The 20196-nt window shown below is 39.5% G+C and overlaps 1 protein-coding gene across 2 annotated transcripts in view; it reads right to left on the bottom strand.

Moving 5' to 3' along the window:
* The window catches only part of LOC135482050 (cGMP-inhibited 3',5'-cyclic phosphodiesterase 3A-like), a 64649-nt gene extending 49337 nt beyond the window's left edge, over positions 1 to 15312 (bottom strand). For both annotated transcript variants that reach the window (XM_064761879.1, XM_064761876.1), the window contains exons 1-2: positions 15142 to 15312; positions 5343 to 6345 (exon numbers count right to left, since the gene is read on the bottom strand). In XM_064761879.1, coding sequence (XP_064617949.1) covers positions 5343 to 6212 — 870 coding nt within the window. In that variant the 5' untranslated portion in view covers positions 6213 to 6345; positions 15142 to 15312. The remainder of the gene's footprint in view (positions 1 to 5342; positions 6346 to 15141) is intronic.
* Positions 15313 to 20196: the final 4884 nt, after the last annotated feature.

Raw genomic sequence — 20196 nt, 5'->3', positions numbered from 1 at the left:
CATGTTGTGCAACTCCATGTATAGGAGCTATCCATGATGGGAGAAACTGTCAAGTTCTACTTAAGTTTCTTCTACTATGGGGGCCTCTGTGGTTCAGTTGGTTAGCGTGCTAGTGCAGAGTAATGACCCAGGAGCTTCTCATCAATGCGGTGGCTGTGAGTTCAAGTCCACTTTATACTGGCTTCCTCTCCATCCATACATGGGAAGGTCTTGCAGCAACCTGTGGATGGTAGTGAGTTTCGCCCGGGCTCTGCTCGGTTTCCTTTCACCATAATTCTGGCCACCGTTGTATAAGTGAAATATTCTTGAGTACAGCATAAAACACCAATAAAATAAATAAATTTAAACCCTTGAGCATTCACGCTGTCCATATGATCTCAGTTTTACATGTACAATGTATCTTTAGAAAACTAGGATTTCCTTAGTGAACGAATGCTGTCAGTCATTATCTTGATTACAATTCCACTGGTTCAATATTACAAGATTCCCTGGACTGGAATCCTGTTAGATTATTGCTTAAAGTGAATGATGGCCACATTGGATTGACACAGCTGTGGGCACTGCACAAGCTGGTCTGATATCTAGTCAGATTGATAACTAATGACAGAACGAGAGGCTGGATGAAGCAATAATCTGCCCCTCTTTGTTTGGATACCTGTTCTACAGTCAACAACTACATGTATCATGTTCCATGCATCACCATCTGGTGTTAAGACTGTTTGGCTCTGGCATATCAGTCCTCTTAAACATGGCATCTTGGATTAATTTCTGTCAGAGGAACAACAAGTCAATCAGAAAAGAAATTAACAACTTTCTCTGTGCCTCTGCAAAGAGGTAGAATTTAGCCCTTTTTTCGGAAGGCAAAATAAAGTTTAAATCAATACAGCATGATGACAGATTAAGAATAACAGTATGTTAACAAATAGCAAGGGTAAAATTTTACGCTAGAAGTTAAAGGGATTTGGTGCAGTTATTTCTCAGCTAATAAACAAGGAAGACATTTTTTGATTCAAATTCACATAATCAGTTATTTTTAATAATGAAAAATATATTTTTGTGTGTGTGATTCTGTTTTCTAACTAGAAATAATATATTTTGTTAATATAAAATAAAACCAAAAATATTAAATATCCAGACTTCTTTGTGTGTGATGAACAAGAACAGGGATCAACACATGATAAAACTATCAAATCCTGTAGTACATATACTTTGAAAACAAAAATCATGATCCTAGGTTAGCATATAATGTGACAAATAGTCATGCTACTTTGATTTGTTGTTTAGTTAGCCAATCAGAGCATAGTTTAAAATCAGGAGATTTTACTAAAATGGCCCTTCCTAATACAGACTCTGTCACGTGATGGACAAGTGTCAGCAACATTCTGACTAGAACGTGGACACATGTATAGGATATGTTGCTGTGTGTGCAAATGCACTGGTAGACACCAGTCTCCAAACATGGTGTCCATCTACATGTACATACTGAGTGATTTCTCCTTTGTTTAGTGGTAACTGGTAATGACTAAATATGTCCCACGTGACAGTAGCCATCAATATCGCTGCTTTCCCGTTATACTGGATTTTCTCATCAAAAATGAATGGAATCCTGCATAGATCAGATTTCCTAATGCTAGACTATTTCCTGAAGGAATAATATTTGACCACAAAGTATTCACATAAATGTGGTCAAACATACAGTCTCAAATTGCATGAGTACGACGTTAAACCCTAAGCAATCACTCACTCACTCAAACTGCATGTAGCTCAATATTTTCTGTTCCAGGGCTTCACTCCTGAATAATTGGGGATATCTGTGGAATACTTTCATTGTTGCTTTATTACGGTCTATATTCATGAAGTGGGATTTTTTCCTGTTGTTGACATTTTACATGTATATCTACACTAAACTACCTGTTTTAAAAAAATTCCCCTATAGATAAATAAAAAGAACAAAGGTGATGTGACGTCAGAGTGCCTAGCCACGGGCAGTACGGTTCATAAAGCCCACCTTAGAATTCACACATTTGACTTGCAGTGCATTCAATAAAAAAATCTAACAGAGTAAGTTCAGTTCTTTTCAGAGAGAGTTTTCCTTGTCCTTTCTCCAGATGCCCATTTCATTTTTAGCATGGTTTTTTGCTCCAACACTTACACATTTATGCATTTAAGTAAAACCAATACAAAAAAGGCTCCATACAAAAAGTATAAATCATAACTTTAGTCAAATGTGAATCCGTCTCAAAAAGGCAGGGATACATAGAAGTAATCCGGACGAGCCTGTATTCCGTCCGTCGACTGAATAAAAAAACTCAATGGCTTGTTATATTTATTCAATTTGAGGTTGTTATTTTTTTCAAAGAAATATTCGAAATTTTATATAAACTCAATTTGAATACCGCCAAAGTTCCGCAAAGCAATTTGTTCGCGTTAGGAGTTATCTCCCTTTAACAGAAATCACCAATCCCCTCTGCGTTGATTAGATTTAAGAAGGCAATTTTTGGAAGTGGAGGGAAGTATGAAATCAAATTGGTCCTAACGAATAATCTGACCTACTTGGCTTCCCATCGTTCTGGTTTTGATATTAGTGTAGCCCGAGTGAGTGCACGTGAATGCACGCGGTCTAACTGGTTTCCTCCCCGTGACGTCAGGTGCTGCTAATATCTTCAGCTCCTTTCAAGGCAAGCACGCAGTTTGCCTCGTTTCATTTCTGGGAGTCTGAATTTTGATGAATGGCTTATTACAGTACGAAATTAAAATCTTGTTTGCCAGATATGAACATTTACCAGCGGCATCGATTCACTTTAAAGGCAGGTTTTTTGTTCAAAGACTGAACATGGAGAATTGTGGCAGACCGGACTTCAGCCGTTAAGGCTGTTGAGATCCAGCTGCATTCGTCATGGAAAAAGTGGCAATTCTTGATACATAAAGTAGCAATGTCCTTTATCTGTCTATATATGTAGCCTCTCTATTTAAAGTTCATTATAGTTAATACTCCATGGGGTAAATCAGTGCTTGTGGGTCTCATTTTTTCTAATTTTCTCATTACCGGTAGCTGATTTATGCGGTAAATTTCATGTCATTAGTACTCTGTCAATGTATCAAATCAATCTTTGTTTTGAACTGCTTTTGTTGATTGAAATCTTTGTTGATAATGCATAGAGCATTCATTAGGATGCACTCTTCAGGTTAGTTTCTGATATTTTTGTTTTATTTTTGACAGGTCCTTTTACAGACTGAAAGTGACAACCACATATTCCATAAGCCATTAATGACCATTCTGTCCTCATGAATGCGTGTTGACAAATCTTTAAAGGTGATGGCAAGACCAATTGCTTATGTGAGTTTCAGTCGATCTAGACTGATGCTTTAGGTTGTATGCTTTCTGGACAGGTCCTCACACTTCACTGGACCAGGTCCCTGAAATACTTGTAACAATAACTGCAATGTGTGCCAATTATCAGTTTGGTAATATCAATTAGGGGGCCAGCTTGAGTTCATATACAGGTAGTGATAATTACTTTATTTATATGCAGGCAATCCCATCCTTCCATCATTTTGTAATATTTTCATGAATAAAAAGATTCTCCACTTTCTATAACTGCATACAGCATTCAATATTACTTTTGTTCATACAAACACACAAGGGTGGTCACAATATATGTATTGCTCAGGTAGGCTCAGACAATACAATATGGCTGTATTGTATAATAATAAAAAAATAATGAAAATGAATAATTATTTAGCACATACATGTAAGTTTCCACAGGACTAATGATTCGACCAAAGTTGACATACACATACATGTATAATGCTGTCCAATGCTGTATTGTGTGTGTTGTGGTGTAATAAATGGATCAGTGCTTTACATGTCAAATCCATGGCCTAGCCACATTAACAATTAACACAGTGTTTATGTGGTAGCCATGCACTCATCCCTCAGGTAATACAGAACCATTTACTAACCCTGTATATTGCAGGAAGTTACACAAGATCAATACCTGTCACAAAAGACAATATATATATATATATATATATATATATATATATATATATATATATATATATATATATAAATTACAAAACCATACAATTGTATCCTCATACATGTGCCTACTGTTAAGCTGACAAGAATTAGAAAACAAACAGAACATGGCATTAACAGACCACAGCAAATCCATCTCAGCCATTGGTTTATCAGTGCGAAATGTTGTAAAGGCCTCCAGCAATGAGACAGGAAAAAAATGAACAGATTAAAATATATCACTTCATACCTGGGTGTCACAATGTCATCAACCCTGCAGGTTCTAGCCTAATACTGATCGATACTCAAAACATTTGAAAATGAAAAACACATGATTTGTCCCTGGAGCATAAAAAGTAATACCTATCTGCATCCAAATTATTTCATACTCTAACAAATACACAGATATATCTATATACTTACTAGTACATGTACTTGTTCTACATGTATGTAACGAAATAGACGAGCTTCGTGCATTAAAGATGCACGTGCAATCTTTCATATGCAAAATTGTAATTACATCCTGATCCTGATCATATAAATGTATTAGAAAACAGCAATCAAGTATATCTGAAATTTGTCATATATATGCAGTCAACCAGGATATTCATGTGCCAGATATCAACTTTCAAAACTTTCTTCACGAAAAAAAAAAAAAAAAAATCGCACATTGGCAACTGACAGTTCCTTTAATCTTGGAAAACCTATTGGACTCGCAGTCACTTCTTACAGAATGTAAGGCAATTTAAAGATTCTGAAGTTTAATGAATTTAAGCATATCAAGATGGCCATAATTCCATATTGGTATGCAACTGCCAATACTGCATAATTTTAGCCAGGTGGAGGTGGGGGAGGGGCAAGGTGTCTCAGTGTCTTTGAAACATCTTATTCTGACAAAATTAACATGGGACAGAGAGGGAAAATAGCAGAAAATTGGAAATGAAACAGCCTGATTTCAAATTCTGGCTAAATCTATGTAATACTGGGAACTACTCTGAAATGCCTTTAATATGTTTTATCAGCTGAACTAACACTTGGAAATTAACAATCTGATAACACCTAGCTTGGGTGTTTAAATGCCTTGTGCACAGGTTTAGTCAGGTTATGTGTAGGAGGGGCAGGGTGGGGGATATCTCAAGTGTCAAGAAGACACACCAGCAGCCTATTCTTAAGAATTTGACATGAAGGGACACAATGAAATTTGAGAAAAATGTACAAATGGGACATTCGAATTTCAAAGCCCAATTGTATATGTCCATCAGGGATGGTGACAGGAAATCAACACCATTGGGGATGAAAACAAACCAATCATTCCACCTACCTGAGACTTCTGTATGAGAGCAGGCAGAGACGTCCTTCTAGCAGATCTGTGGGAAAATCCATGAGCACTTGACGAACTAGATCTTCGTCTCTTGATGACAGGGATTTTTCCATCCTGAGTCATAAAGTTGTTTATGGGAGGCCTGAGAACGGTTTCCATGTATTTGAAAACTAAAATTCCGAGGAAGCCACACGAGTAGGCAACGTACGGTCGTAGACCCTGTGGTAAAACTGTCAATGTGGTGCAAGCTAAAAATCTACTGACACTCACCAAAAGTATCACAATAGCGCTGTGAGCAGTTTCCAAAGATGAAAATAAACTGGCAATGCTGACCACGAAGAGAAGGATGAATAAAACTATGGGTTGGAGAACATAGTTTGTGGAGGGGTCGAACGTACGGTCGACCGGCTCGGAGTTTAGGCTGGCCGAGAGCTCGCTGACAGCTGGCGGGCTCACAAACAGCCGAGAGACCGTCTCCCCTACATAGCAAGAGGAGAATAACAAATAAATACTTGTGGTGCTCCACGTTTTTCGAAAATATAAAGACAGCCAATAAAAAGCACAGACAATGCTGAACGTGGGGACGACAAGACTGCAGATCTTCTGAAACAGTAACGCCAAATCCCACCTCAGAAGCTGATAAACACACACACAACTTACAACAGCCCCTAGACCGTACAATGCTCCGACCTGCTGCGAAGTGAAATTCACGCTTCCAACGCCGAGCCAGTTTAGAATTAAATTGCAGCTGCCCTGTTCCAGTGGTTTCACGAAGATCTGCACGTAGCCATTGTTTTCTGTGTCTTCGTCGTCTTTATCTGCATCATTTTTCGAGCCCCTCCGCGACACCGAAGACCGTGGTTGAGCCATCTTGTTTCCCAGCCTGTGGCTCTGTGTGTGTTAGCGCGAGAATTCTGGGTAATGCGCGCGACGTCGTGAGCCACGAGGTCAAAGGTCACCCTTCACTGATTCGAAGACCACACAAAATTGGCATCGGTACAACCTGTAAAGATGAAAATGATTGTCGTCAGATCAAAGCTGTATGGACTTATAGCCCGCTTATGTACACACATGAACGACATTCGAGGCAAGCACAAAGAGAAACATGCCTATACGAATTGTCGAAGGCCTATGATGTGTTGCCACTTTAACATAGGCTACGTACGTCGGCAGGTGATAAAGTGTCCATGTGTTTGATCTTGAAATGTGAAGTGATTTTAACAACATGTAAACACATAAATTGTTATAGCTAGCATTACCGAACACGATTAATCGCCCGATTTCGCTGACTATTTACTAGACGGTACCGGTTCTAAATTAATGCACGCAGATATACAGCCTAAAAAATATGTCCTAGGCCTACGCCAATACTGTAACAGCAGTGAGCAAACATGTAGGTCCACTCCTACACTCCCACAACATGTGTTACATAAAAAATAACACTATCGGTACCATGTACAAGATTTGCGTTGAAACGAAGGATAAGCAGGAATAAAAGATGTTATATTTAAAAGATAAAGGTTTATACATTGATAAGGGTGAATGGTGAATACTGTAGGATTAAGTAATATATTACATTATGGATTAATCCGTTCCTCATTACGGATTAATTCGTCATCAAGAAGGGATTAATCTGTTAGATCAACGAAAATGCAAACCGTCATCACTCAGGGACAGATATCGTAGACGTGAAACTCCCTACCAAGAGGCACATGGGGTTCAGTTCCGGCCGTGTACAGGGAACTTGTGTACCCACTCTCTTATTGTCCTTAAGACCTTTTTACAAACAGTTTGCAGTTGTGACGGCGATCCTTGAAGACTAGTTGTACGTCTTCTACCATTATGGCGCGAATGTCAGTAGCATAGGCCCTACGTCACTAGAAGTAACTTGCCAAGGTCAGTGGTGACGCCTCCATCTACAAAACTGATAGTATTTGTATAGGTGAAATATTCTTGAGCACGGCGTAAAACGCCAGTCAACTAAATAAGGAAATACATGATTTATTCTGACTGATGTCTAACACCATATTAAGGAATGTTTCACTTATACGACGGCGGCCAGCACTATGGTGGGAGGAAACCGGGCAGAGCGCGGGGAAACCCACAAACATCCGCAGGTTGCTGACAGGCCTTCCCTAATTCGACCAGAGAAGAAGTCAGCATGGACTGGGTCAAAATAAATAAATAAATATATTGGAGCATTCATCAATGTGCCGATAAACACTGTGAGGTCAAAATAAATTTTACTGGGTGCAGTAGAGGTGGGGGCGTTCTGCGTATAGAGGAGCAGATGTAATAAGCGTAATAGTGTCCTGTGAATAATGGGTTGGTGAAATATAGCAAGGGTAGTGGTTAGTGTGATGCAACATGCACGAGGATGTTCTTTTTGATGCAACATGCAAGAGGGTGTTCTTTACATAGTGGTTAGGTTGATGCAATATGCATGAGTTTGCTTCGTACATAGTGAATGGGGTGATGCAACATGCATGAGGGTGTTCTTCACATAGTGGTTAGGTTGATGTAACATGCAGAAGGTGTTCTTCACATACTGGTTAGGTTGATGCAACATGCATGGGGTGTTCTTCTCATAGTGGCTAGGTTGATGCAACATGTATGAGGTATTCTTCACATAGTGGATGGGTTGATGCAACATGCATGAGGGTGTTCTTCACATAGTGGTTAGGTTGATGCAATATGCATGAGTTTGCTTCGTACATAGTGAATGGAGTGATGCAACATGCATGAGGGTGTTCTTCACATAGTGGTTAGGTTGATGTAACATGCATGAAGGTGTTCTTCACATACTGGTTAGGTTGATGTAACATGCATGAAGGTGTTCTTCACATACTGGTTAGGTTGATGCAACATGCATGGGGTGTTCTTCTCATAGTGGCTAGGTTGATGCAACATGTATGAGGTATTCTTCACATAGTGGATGGGTTGATGCAACATGCATGAGGGTGTTCTTCACATAGTGGTTAGGTTGATGCAATATGCATGGGTTTGTTCGTACATAGTGAATGGGGTGATGCAACATGCATGAGGGTGTTCTTCTCATAGTGGCTAGGTTGATGCAACATGTATGAGGTATTCTTCACATAGTGGATGGGTTGATGCAACATGCATGAGGGTGTTCTTTACATTTTGGTTAGGTTGATGCAATATGCATGAGTTTGCTTCGTACATAGTGAATGGGGTGATGCAACATGCATGAGGGCGTTCTTCACATAGTGGTTAGGTTGATGTAACATGCATGAGGGTGTTCTTCACATACTGGTTAGGTTGATGCAACATGCATGGGGTGTTCTTCTCATAGTGGCTAGGTTGATGCAACATGTATGAGGTATTCTTCACATAGTGGATGGGTTGATGCAACATGCATGAGGGTGTTCTTCACACAGTGGTTAGGTTGATGCAATATGCATGGGTTTGTTCGTACATAGTGAATGGGGTGATGCAACATGCATGAGAGTGTTCTTCTCATAGTGGCTAGGTTGATGCAACATGTATGAGGTATTCTTCACATAGTGGTTAGGTTGATGCAATATGCATGAATTTGCTTTGTACACAGTGAATTGGTTGATGCAACATGTATGAGGGCGTTCTTCACATAGTGGCTAGGTTGATGCAACATGCATGGGGTGTTCTTCTCATAGTGGCTAGGTTGATGCAACATGTATGAGGTATTCTTCACATAGTGGATGGGTTGATGCAACATGCATGAGGGTGTTCTTCACATAGTGGTTAGGTTGATGCAATATGCATGAGTTTGTTCGTACATAGTGAATGGGGTGATGCAACATGCATGAGGGTGTTCTTCACATACTGGTTAGGTTGATGCAATATGCATGAATTTGCTTCGTACACGGTGAATTGGTTGATGCAACATGCATGAGGGTGTTCTTCACATAGTGGATGGGTTGATGCAACATGCATGAGGGTGGTCTTCACATAGTGGTTAGGTTGATGCAATATGCATGGGTTTGTTCGTACATGGTGAATGGGGTGATGCAACATGCAAGAGGGTGTTCTTCACATAGTGGTTAGGTTGATGCAATAGGCATGAGTTTGCTTCATACATAGTGAATGGGGTGATGCAACATGCATGAGGGTGTTCTTCACATAGTGGTTAGGTTGATGCAATATGCATGAATTTGCTTCGTACATGGTGAATTGGTTGATGCAACATGCATGAGGGTGTTCTTCACATAGTGGATGGGTTGATGCAACATGCATGAGGGTGTTCTTCACATACTGGTTAGGTTGATGCAATATGCATGAGTTTGTTTCGTACATAGTGAATGGGGTGGTGCAACATGCATGAGGGTGTTCTTCACATAGTGGTTAGGTTGATGTAACATGCGTAAAGGTGTTCTTCACATAGTGGATGGGTTGATGTAACATGCATGAGGGTGTTCTTCACATGGTGGCTAGGTTGATGCAATATGCATGAGTTTGCTTCGTACATAGTAAATGGGGTGGTGCTACATGCATGAGGATGTCCTTCACATAGTGGATGGATTGATGTAACATGCATAAGGGTGTTCTCCACATAGTGGATGGGTTGATGCAATATGCATGTTTGCTTCGTACATAGTGAATGGGTTGATGCAACATATATGAGCGTGTTCTTCGCATAGTGGATGGTTTGATGTAACATGCATGAGGGTGTTCTTCCTTTAGTTGGTTAGTTGGTTGCTTGATGCAACATGCATGAGGGTGTTCTTCACATAGCGGAGGGATTGATGTAACATGCATGAGGGTGTTCTTCACATAGTGGATGGGTTGACGAAATATCTATTAAAGTGTTATGTGCATAGTGGATGGGTTTATGCAACATGCACGGGGGTAGTCAGTATACAGAGTGGGTGGGTTGGTGCTTTGATGATGATTGAATATGACAATTGAATAGGCCTATAACTGGTGGTGGCGTTCAATAAACAAAAGAGTGGGTCATATATAGATGGAGGATTGGGAGCAGAATGCTTGGTGGTGGTTTGCACATACTGATTGGGTGGATGCAACATGCATGAGGGTGATGGGCTCGAATAGTGGATGATTTGATGCAACATGCATGAGGATCTTCTTTACTTAGTGAATGGGATGATGCAACATGCATGAGGGTGTTCTTCACGTAGTGGATGGGTTGATGCAACATGCATGTGGGTGTTCTTCACTTAGTGGATGGGTTCATGCAACATGCATAAGGGTGTTCTTCACTTAGTGGATGGGTTGATGCAACATGCATGAGGGTGTTTGGCAGATAGTGGATGGTTTAGCGCAACATGCATGGTGATTTTAATATGCCAGTATGCAGAAAAGTGGTTGTATGCGGCCAGGGTTGACCTTTATGTCAAACAAAATAATACTGAAACAAAATACCACCTGTATATATTTATTTTGCTGTTAATAAAGCTAATAAACTTTCTCTCTTTCGGAGACAGATACAAATGTTAAAATCTTCACAGCTAAGCTTTGTCACAATGGCGAGCAGCTAAGGAAATAGTTAACTTTAGTGGAGTAAGCATATAGCTATAGCTGAGTTGAATACCATGGCGTTTTTATACTGAATCCGACTGAGGTTTACCGCTTAAATACCCTCCGAAATCTGTTACAAAAGGTTGATCTCGCTCTCAGACGGTTCACCTTTGCAGTTGGTCACGGGCAGGGTTAATCCGTTAATAACTGGGTAAACCACTTGACCATAGGTGTCAGCTATATAAGGATGACTGGACAGTGCCATGGACTGCGTGAGATATATTTTGAAGGGCGTGGATTTATATGTAGGCCCTATATATATATATATATATTTTTTTTCCCTCGGTTTCCTCCCACCATAAGGCTGGCCGCCGTCGTATAAGTGAAGTGTGAGTACGGCGTAAAACACCAGTCAAATATATATAAGCTATACAAATCTCCTGAAATCTAAACATGCCCACACGATATGATATTAGGTTGTACGGATGGAAGGATTGTACATTATATCTACTGCATGGCGTCCGGAGGGATATATATGTAATTTGATGGTAGGCAAATTAGAACACGGTTATAATCCAGCAGTGGTGTGTTCATACAAAGCTTGACCAGCGCTTCGAATTTCACTAATTGTCCAAACCAAGTAGTCGGCAATCATATCAATACGGCTTCGATCCGCCTTCGCAGTGACCATGCAGACCGCACAAACCGGTATATACCTGAACCCCAGCACTATACACGGCTTTTCAATTAGGACGCCTCTGAGAATAACGACCCTGAGCCTTCCGTCTTGCCAGTCGGCTTTTCTAACAGGCACAAAGGTATCCAGCCAAGTCTACTCAGCAGTAAGCATCTATCCGCCATGGACGCATGTTTCCCATCCGTCATGCTTTCTGGTGGAAACGCTCCACATGTTTTATTCCGGGTTCCGTCAGTTCTGGCAGAGCCGTGAGATTTTTCCCTTGTAACGCGATACGACGACTCTACAGTCATTATATCAATACGTAACCTCTCTGCGTGACCGCTATATACACACCAGAACAAACGCCCACTGTCAAGGGAACTGCAATCTACGGGCAAGGGTTCGACCTGTACATAGCTGCCTGACCACTTAATGACTCTCCTTCACTGTGGAACACATCTCACAACAGCCTTGCAATTAACCCTCAGATGCACAAGCCATGCAGAGCTGAACAGAAACCGGTTTGGTAAACGCTTGGCTTAGACCTTCCGTCGAAGGTACTAGACACTTTTCAGTTTTCATAGATGCCGAATGTATTCCCCAACAGCTGGGGAATAATTTTCTTTCCGTATGTAAGCGTGGTCAACTGCAATAAATCGCTTCCCTAACCTTGGTATGGTAAATAGGCCTAGATGGGCAAACGATCCAAGAACTCCCCAATGCCATCTAGACTGGTAGAGCGTCAGTATGTTTCAATTGAAGCTCACAAATCTAACACATTATATTGTACGCTGTTATGGGTATGATTCTGTGGCTTTTGCAGATCGCAGTCTATTAACATGGTACGACATCTATTTGTAAATGTGATTTTATATGTGGAGTATCTGGTCTCTGTTCAACGAATATGTGTTTATCTACGGCCATACTTTAAAACATCATTTCTGTTTCTCAATTCACCGAATACCAATATAATTATAGGGTGGAGACTTGTAACGCCTTCATTTTGTTTTGATATACAACCATGGGTTAAATAAGAAGTCACAAATTACCACGGTCTCTCAAAATTGGTGACTGCGAAAGCTCTGTCAAAAAGTGGGTGCATGAGTGCTTAGGGTTTGACGTCGTGCTTAGCAATTTTTCAGTCATATGACGACGAAAGAGTCTCAGAGTGCACGTACGTGTAATGTACCTACTTGTTGCAGGACGGATTTCCACTTCTCGTTTTCTTCAACCCATAAATCTGATCACCCTACATGGTAATAGTGAAAAATCCATGACTATAAGCGTCAAACAAATAAGTACATATACAGAAATAAAGAATTCACGCAATCAAACAATAGTGGCTACGCTTATAGATACTCACTTCCACACTTCACTTCGTGGGAGAAGATATGCTAAGTTACAAGTGAACCGCTTTAAAATGAAGTTGAAAGCAAATCTCGGGACGTGGTCAGGTCGGGAATTTACACGCTATAGATTTGACCCGAATGGTGTATGGCAACAAAACGTTTGCTGTTAGTATATATATATATATATATATATATATATATATATATATATATATATATATACAGAGAGAGATCTCTACTTTATTTAAAATGACTACACGGGAAAGTTTTGATTATATAACCCAGGCCAAAAATTTGGTAATCGAGTAAGCCATAGCTACTAGATAGCTAAACTAATTTATTGAAGTTTGCCGTTTTCTTGTTCACGCGTCCTTACAAAAACATATGTACTACGAAATGGTATAACTATAGCTCATAATCAACCAAAGAATGGAACCAAAATGTCCGCAAGAGACACATCTGTTCTTTCGGTCTTGAATGGGATGCTATATTCCTACACTATAATCATGGGAGTGCCTCTTTTTCAGAATGTTTCAACATAAAAGTCGATTTCAAAAAATGCCACATCAAATAGCTGCAGTGTTAGAATGTCAACACAAACATTTACCAAGCGTAGCTGAATTACGGGTACGTTTGTGAGGCAATTCAGATAATTTAGGGGATGCACCAGATGAAATTTCGTCGTTTTGAGTTGCACGGCTTAACTGCCGGTTAGCGTGCTGGTGCCAATTCACCTGAAGGTATATCGGGTAATGGTTCAGGATGCTTTGCACAATATATTCCGATACAAAGAGATACGAGCGTATACATCACGCTCCATTTTCCGTTATGCGGATCAGACAATGGCACAGGTTCATGTGGCTTGTTGTGATAGGTCCCCTATCTCGCAAGGGACATCCACAAAACGTATATACATGTAACAAAACATACGGCGGTAATAGTTATACTTCGTACCTAGTCAAAGCTATATTTGATGTGTAAATATATATAACAAAAAAATAATATTTTCTTTCTAACCATATGTATATAATCTGATATCACTTGTTATGGCGACATTTATCCCGCAGGGTTATAATGAACTCATCTCATATGATTATCAGAGCTTTATAACCTGCATTTTCCGTTTTGTACATGATGAACCTGTGTTTATAAATACAGGCATGCTCATGTATATAGCTGTATTAAGTGTCTGCCATCTTTGGAACAAATATATAGTAGTATATTATGAAATGTTTTACATCCGTCACCCATTATCCCTGGTGGTGTGATTTACCAATACATTATATGTTTTTATTTTTTTTTTTAGTTTCGCTAGGCGAGCAGGGATATAATGTTAAGGGGCTTGCCACTCGTTATACATCCAACATATAATAACGTTCATTTCCCGGAATTTATATACTTCATTATAGTGATAAATTTTACACCGAATGGTTTTCAATAATGGGAAATTGCGTCATGATTGGATTATTATCTCGTTAGGGACTTAACACAATATATATAATATTGTCCCCAACGTAACAACAGAACTCCGAAACATTATTATTGATGTTAAGAAATATATCGTTACAAAGAATAGTATTATAAAAGCTAGGCTGCTTATGTATTGACTAGTTTTAGTCCATATATGTTCAGTCTTTCAGAATTTCTCTATGAAGACATACCTAACTGGCACCGCAAGCTATTGTTGAAGCTACCATATGGTCTCGTCAACGTCACAGACACTTCCAGGCTGTTTTTGTCGCAGGAAAATGGTTTTCTTGGTTAATTCTGCATACAGATTTAGTCTACATGCAGTCCTCGGGATGTCAGGTAACAAGGTCCCCCCGCGACCACAAAGCCTAAGCCTACTAAATAAACATTAACGTCAATTTTAGGGTCAAGTTACTGACTGAAATGATTAAAAAATAAAATTAAAATATACTCCAGCATGTATTATGTAAGAGATATTGTCGATCAATGACGGCAAATTCCATTATCGGTCGTCATTTTACCGTGCAGGGTAATAAAAAAGTTGTGTTAATCAAGATAAAAATGTAAGTAAGGAAGATAACAAAATAAACATCATGGGCAGAACTGAAGAAGTATCTGGGAATGAACTATCTACCACGTTGATGGAACCAGTCTACCGAAGATCCGATAGTTTGTTTCTTTGTCTACCCCAGAGCGCTTAGATAAACATAAACCACTTATCAGCAAACTTTAAACAACCGCATGTTGTGTTGAGTCACACAGAGCTATGCTCCTCTTTCTTCCGCGTTAAAAAGAAATGACAAGTCTGCCTGTCATCACTTACCAAATGTTTCCACAATTTTGACCACCAGGCACAAACGGTGTTTCAAGGGAACTGAAAATGAAAGCTTGAGATTGAGTTTAACCATAGTATGGTCTAAGTGTGAAGATCCAACTGGTATCATATCCAATAGGCACAGTTTTTGATGTGGACTTAAACGAAGAGGTAAATTCCACGGTTATCGTTCCCGCACAGAGTGTATAAGACACAGGCTGTGCGTGGCAGTGGGCCAGTCACGTGTTCAGCCGAATTACAGCTGATGTTTCTCCCAAGTCCGTCTCGGTATATCAACCCTAGAATTCTTTCGCCGGCCCGAAAACTGTTTGAACAGTCAACTGGGTCAAAGGTAACGTCAGATTGTGCGTCACCAGAGGAAATGTAAACGAATCCCCGCCGTCAGCGTGTGTTGATAAGTACATATATGTTAAACACACAACAATTATGAGGCATTATCGGCTCGAAAACGGGATCGTGTGTTTCGTACCCTGACTATGAAGTCTTGGCTCTAGTTGTGCCGGGGAAATCATTAAACAACCGAACCGTGGGGATCTCGGTCAGTAGCACCTTGTTCCCTTGTGTAGGCCTATAGCCGCGTGTCTAACTGTGATAGCTACGTATACATGTACAAATGTGTATATTCCGCCTGAATATCATAAGGAGTCGTGTAAGATACTATAATACAAAGGGTGCAGTCACTGTGATTGCACCTTCTATGCAAGCATTCAATTTATGGGGCATTCGATTGTTTTGCCACTCAGGCGTCTTTACGTATTACTTTTGACGTCAGTCTGTAGCCTAAAGGAAGGAGCCACATCGAGGAGTGTTTTTTCCTGGACCCCAAATTACCACTATACACCTGTGTAAATGTATTTTTTATGAATAATAATAATTTCAGCTTTTTACATAATAAAAGCTCAAATACGTATACCATGTACACAGCATATTAGGGCTATCATCAAATTCAGCTGGGAACTTCCACGACAAATGGGTTCCTGGTCCTATCACGGAACACTTTTGAACCTTATTCATGTGGAAAGCTTTCAGCTAAACGAATGTGGGAAATATGAGATGCATTACTGTAACAGTGCTGTATAGCAGTTCTAACCATATATAATTAAAGACGTACAGCACAGAGAGTAAAACCAGAGCAGCGAAGACAATGTCAACGCTGGCAAATGGTCACACGTAGTCGGTAAAACACAGCCCCTTGTCAGTTTACCTCAGTCAGGGTTTTACTGTAACTGTCCATGTAAATGCATAAATGATGGCAATTTACTATAGCGACTACGCTAACACTACGGTTAAGCAGAATTAGGTAAAACATGTAAAAGTGATGTTAATTGCAATTCATTAGACGTCACTGGTCTTTAAATATGACACCCATCATTTCCTCTCTATGTATTATTAGCCAACACTATAATAACATAGAGAGTTCGAATCCGACTTTCAGTGGTTGGTAGGTGGCTTGGAAATGTTGTCACGAACTTGGCTATTTACGTTTAATTTCTCTGGGACAGATAACCTAATGGCCGTCGCATAATGGAAATAATGGGTGTAAAAGAAAGAAGGGTGTAAAACACTGATAAAATAGATTTGTAGCTTTTACTTAACTTCATTTTGAGTTCGGAGGTAAGACATAGATAATAACAATTTATCTCCGTTTCACTACCTGTGCATAATAGCTTTAAGCGATTGCACTGCGTACAAGACTTTAAAAGCACATGTAGTAGATACAATGAACGTGATTTGTTATTTTCCAAGCGGAAACTACTTGTATGGTCCCTCTGAAATTCGACCTGCAAGTCTGAAATGACGTAGAATATGGCTTTTGTATCAAAAGATCTATTGTCAACGGTTTCAACTCAGCATTTTGAGTAATTCTAGACCAGTGATGTCTAATACATTGCAGTTAACATCACTGCGTGTGTTTTTTTTTTTACCCTCATTCCGCTTAAGTCATTGTGCGTAGGGGTTTCAGAGGTTACTTTTGACCAATTTCAAGCTATATCACGTATAATGTACGTCGCTCTTCTGGTTTTACTTTCTATGCTGTTGTCATTCACATTATATCCGACATGAATGCAACCGCGTGGTTGTATTTTTTTCAATTTAACAGTTGCAAGGATAGAGACTGCAGTGAATACTTTAGTTTACGCTCACACATTTTTAGAGATTCGTTGTGATATGAAAGTCTCTCTCAAAACCCACACCATTAATATATCAAATAGTTAAACATAATTTTCCAAACAAGCATCGTGACAAGGTTGTGTACGTATGTATAGGTTGTTTGATTGCCTGTGTGAAATTCAACGACGATTACAACATTATTTCGGTCATTTTACCACGGCGTCGTTCGAGATAAGCCCGCCCCAAAGCCGACGTAATTGCAATGTGTGCATGCTGCATCATTGGGGAAGCATTTCAAAGACACCAGACATAATGTCCCATTCAGTCAATTTATTCCAACACTACACCAATCAGTACCTGGCCTGACCTTATATCCTGAGTACCAAATCAGTGAAGTGCCAATATTGTGGATATTAAGACCTTAGGTATGACTCAGTATTGAACCCAGACTCTTCAGTGTACTTTTTAAAAGAAAAGTGTACTCTCAAAAGATAATTTGTTAAATTTAACAGAGCGTCTGTTATTTGAGTGATGCTAGAATATATCCTGCTATTGAGGCAGATTATTCTGTTAATGTGTTATAACACACATATTCTATTAATTCAACATAGCGATTCTATTAGACTAACGGGATATTGTGTTTGATATGACATAAAATAGTGTTATAATAACAGAATATATTCTTTTATCATTAGGACAACAGACTTTCTGTTAAAATTAACAGATTAATTTTTAATGCATACGACAATTGGGAAATGGTCATACATAAAAGGTGAAACACGATTAATTTACATCAGTTATTATTATTCATTTATTTATATGAGTGGTGTTTCACTTTGTACTCAAATATTTCACTTACACGATGGCGGCCAGAATTATGATGGGAGGAAACTGGGCAGAGCGCGGGAAAATCCATGACCATCCGCGGGATGCTGACAGACCTTCCAGCGTACGACTGGAGAGGAAGCCAGCTTGAGCTGGACTTGATAACATAGTTACATATATACCTCAGTTATATTCTATAACACATAGGAATAAAAAGTAACAACATATATATTCCTGTATCTCCGCGGCCTAAGTGGAATAAGGTAAAAAAAATGCAGTGATGTTAATTATAATTTATTAGATGAAACATACATGGATACAAGGCTCCACACTCCGCATATCTATCAGATAGGAATAATCCCCACCGCTCCATTCGCTTGCTTAGACATTTGTCTTGTTCATGTATATACGACCAGGTAAAATGAAGCCTGTATACACGTCACCCACGTTCCAAGTTAATATTGTCTCGTTACTTACAAAGCCTCCGTAATAGGTCTGTCGCCTTGGCAACTATAACTCTCACAACTACAGTTTAGGAAGGATTTTTCTTGAATTGCCGGTTACAAACTAGAGCGCCTGTGATACCACGACAGAGCAGTATCACAGGCCTGAAAGGGAAATGAATAATTCATTTCGTCATTGTAACGGCAAAACGTGCCACAGGCGTTAACCACAGATTGCCTATGTGTTAATAAACCGCGAATACAAATATGTATATCAGCAGTCTCTCGCTAATGCGGCCAAGCTCATGCTGGCTTCCTCACCGATCACACGTGGGAACATCTGACAGCAACCTACGGATGTTTGTGGGTTTCCCCCGGGTCCTGCCCGGTTTCCTTCCACAATAGTGCCGGCCGCTGTCGTTTACATGTAAGAGAAATACTCTTGAGAACGGCGTAAAATGTTAATCAAATAAATACATAAAAATAAGCCAAATACGTATACAATTCATGCTATTAGGAGCCAAGGATTCTTTGTCATAGAAACATGGTAGCTTAGGTAGTTAGCCATGTAAGATAACAAGGACTTCAGGCTTATTCGTAAAGAGTTACTATTTCATCATGGTTACATTCTTTCACTTTACTCAACATATACCAGATTGTTTTCTATCTCCATTTTAGAACTGGGAGTTTAGACATTGCGACTGAAAAGTTTGGTGAAAGTTTACTCTAGAGTTTGATCGTCAAAAATATCGATAACTTGATTTCGTATTCCGGATGCCTACTCTCAGTGTGGCTACCAAAGAGAACAGCAAAACAGAAAACTAGAATTTGTACCCCAATAAATGAGGTGTCAAAATTACAACTTCGATTCACAGTAGGATGGTCAAAATTCATTCGTTACAATAGATAGGCATTGCAGTCATGGTAAGAAAACTATTGTATTTTGAACTTGAAAGCTGTCTGAACAAGAAATAAAACAGATCGGCAATCCGTTTTGTCCATTCTGTACTGGTATATGTTATTCACAAATAACAACAATGTTATTCTAGTGGAATAAGACTCGGGAAGGCCTAACCTCTTCGCAAACTGTTTTCATTGTTGATGACGCAATTAATGTTGACTTCAAAGTGACCTGAGCTTTTGCAGACCAGAGATACCACATTTTACCGTTGGCATATGTCATGTTTTTGCACTAGAGATATACACAACTGAATCCTTGAGCCTCTACTGTGCACCAGTTGCGTAACACAAACTTCCCTGATATGCGACGAAAGCGAAGTACTCTATGGCACCAAGGCGTGTTTCCTGCAATACTTATATCCTTATATGAGTTTGAGTAGCTTTTCCTTTTTATATGCTGAATGCTGCACTTGCATGTCAAATCTCGACATGAACGGTCAGAATTAAATCATTTCTTATCCTAGAGGATTGGGATGGAGTAGTTGGAGTGAATGAGTGTGTGAGTGCTTGGTGTTTAACGTTGTGGAGTAGTTGGAAGACGGAACAAATTAACTTTGATCTGGATCGTTTGATTGATTGTTGTTTTTGGCTATATTTGAGAATTTTTCACTCATACGATAGTGATCGTATATTATTCGGGGAGGAAATCGGAGTGCTCGGAATAAACAATAGGAAACGTAAAATGACACCTCATGTTATTATT

The sequence above is a fragment of the Liolophura sinensis genome, chromosome 1 (genome assembly GCF_032854445.1).
Source record: "Liolophura sinensis isolate JHLJ2023 chromosome 1, CUHK_Ljap_v2, whole genome shotgun sequence".
Lineage (NCBI taxonomy): Eukaryota > Metazoa > Mollusca > Polyplacophora > Chitonida > Chitonidae > Liolophura > Liolophura sinensis.
This window is presented reverse-complemented; position numbering and strand designations above follow the sequence as displayed.